Source organism: Cupressus sempervirens, chromosome 4, assembly GCF_028749045.1.
Source record: "Cupressus sempervirens isolate cs-2001-9-10 chromosome 4, ASM2874904v1, whole genome shotgun sequence".
NCBI classification, from domain to species: domain Eukaryota; kingdom Viridiplantae; phylum Streptophyta; class Pinopsida; order Cupressales; family Cupressaceae; genus Cupressus; species Cupressus sempervirens.
In genome coordinates this window covers 769,625,012-769,626,743 of record NC_143121.1, presented here as the reverse complement: position 1 = coordinate 769,626,743, position 1,732 = coordinate 769,625,012, and the positions used below count along the sequence as shown (strand labels likewise).

The 1,732-nt window shown below is 40.9% G+C and overlaps 1 protein-coding gene across 1 annotated transcript; it reads left to right on the top strand.

Annotated features, from left to right (window-relative positions):
* Positions 1 to 381: 381 nt before the first annotated feature.
* On the top strand, positions 382 to 1,479 carry LOC149563643 (uncharacterized). Its single transcript, XM_089826807.1, has 2 exons — positions 382 to 1,160; positions 1,280 to 1,479. Exon 1 carries the CDS (start codon positions 393 to 395, stop codon positions 1,146 to 1,148), a length of 756 nt encoding a protein of 251 aa, XP_089682933.1. The 5' UTR covers positions 382 to 392; the 3' UTR covers positions 1,149 to 1,160; positions 1,280 to 1,479.
* The last annotated feature ends 253 nt before the right edge of the window (positions 1,480 to 1,732 follow it).

Below are 1,732 nucleotides of genomic sequence, written 5' to 3'. Positions count from 1 at the left end.
GAGTTTCCGCGGTCTGCCTCAACATGTGATAACTCTTTATCTTTCTCAAAAGCAGACGCTAACGCCGCATCTGAGCCTTAAAATATGTCAAATACTTGAGTTCTGTTCACCGTCAAAACATGAATTTCAACTCCTCAATCGATGTCCGATTGGGACAATAAATTTCTTACGCGTTACGTGAAAACAGGTCAAATTTGCGGGGCCATCTTAGAGACGAAAATCACGACTTTATTGTCGTGAAACAAAGTGAATTAATGACATATTTGTCATGGACCGAAAGAAGTTGAGCATCAACATGTAGAATGTGTGAACTAGAACCTTCTACCGCCCTTTCCCTTCACCTACTCGTGTATAAATACCCTTCAACCCTTGTAGCATTTCAACTCACAACAATGGCAATGGCTCTTCATCATACTCTTTTGTTCATTGTTCTTTTGGCATTTGTCTCATTGTGTTCATCAGAAAGTCCATTCCCTCCTTCCCACCACAATGAAAAACCTCCACCTCAAGTTCACCCTCCTACTCTTCCCCCACCACATGAAAAACCAGAACCACACCATCCATCTCCCTTTATTCCTAAGCCGCCTCCGTTTCCAAAGCCACCAGTTGAAAACAAACTTCCCATGATTGGATATGGTCATCCTCTTCCAAATCCAAAACCAAAGCCACAACCACGCCACCCTTTACCTTATATGCCCAAACCGCCTCCTCTTCACAAGCCACCAGTCGAAAACAAACCTCCAATGGAAGATGGACATCCTCCTCCACTTCCAAAACCAAAGCCACAACCACGCCACCCTTCTCCTTTTATGCCAATGCCACCTCCTCTTCACAAACCCCCATTTGAAAACAAACCTCCCATGAAAGATGGTCACTTCTCTTCTCCCCCTAATCCTCATCAATCTCCTCCCCTTCCCAAAGTTAAACCACCTATAATTCCCAAGCCTCCTCCAATGCATGGCAAGGTGCCTCCTCACCCTATTTCTTCCACCCATGAGAAACCCCATCCTCCATTTCACAAGCCAAGTTCACCACATCTCCCCTTCACCAAATCTCCTCCCAAGCCACTAGTAAAGCCCCCACCTATGCATGGACACCACAACCCTCCTATGATGCACAACTCTCCTCCACCTCATCCTACTTATTAGATGTTTTTTTTTGTAAGTTCACAATTCTAGGTTTACTCACTTTACATTCACATTTCTTGCATTAGCTTGTAATCTTCATCCTTTAGCTAGGTTGCATAATTAATTAAGTTTTGCTTTTGTTTTTGTTGCAGATATATACGACTATAAGTAAATGAGATGTGGCTTAGATTCTGCACATCCATAGTAGTGTTATCTAATAGATGTTGATTTCGCTGATGATGGCAGACATGAATTCCAGTCAGAGGTTGTTGTTACCCGTGAATTGTATAAGCCCTGGCTTCTTTATGTATTATCTCATTGTTATGCTATAAAGAGTCATATATTGTACTAATGAATCGTTTTAGAAGAATATTGTGTTAGAATGCTGATGAGTAATTCACACATTATCAACAAATTATCATATGCTTGATCAATTATTCTGTTTGTTGTTTACATTTGAATTTTGATCAACACGAAATTCACATAATGCGATTCTCAATTAAGAACTTGATATCGTTGCATCTGTGGAGGGCTGCAAACGCAATCACTACTGTAATTTTAAATTATCGGTCACTTACTTATCGTCAATCTATTTCAACCTCTTT

Bases quoted from the DNA above. Each gene is read 5' to 3' on its own strand.
- LOC149563643 (XM_089826807.1), top strand. From the start codon at position 393: ATGGCAATGGCTCTTCATCATACTCTTTTGTTCATTGTTCTTTTGGCA.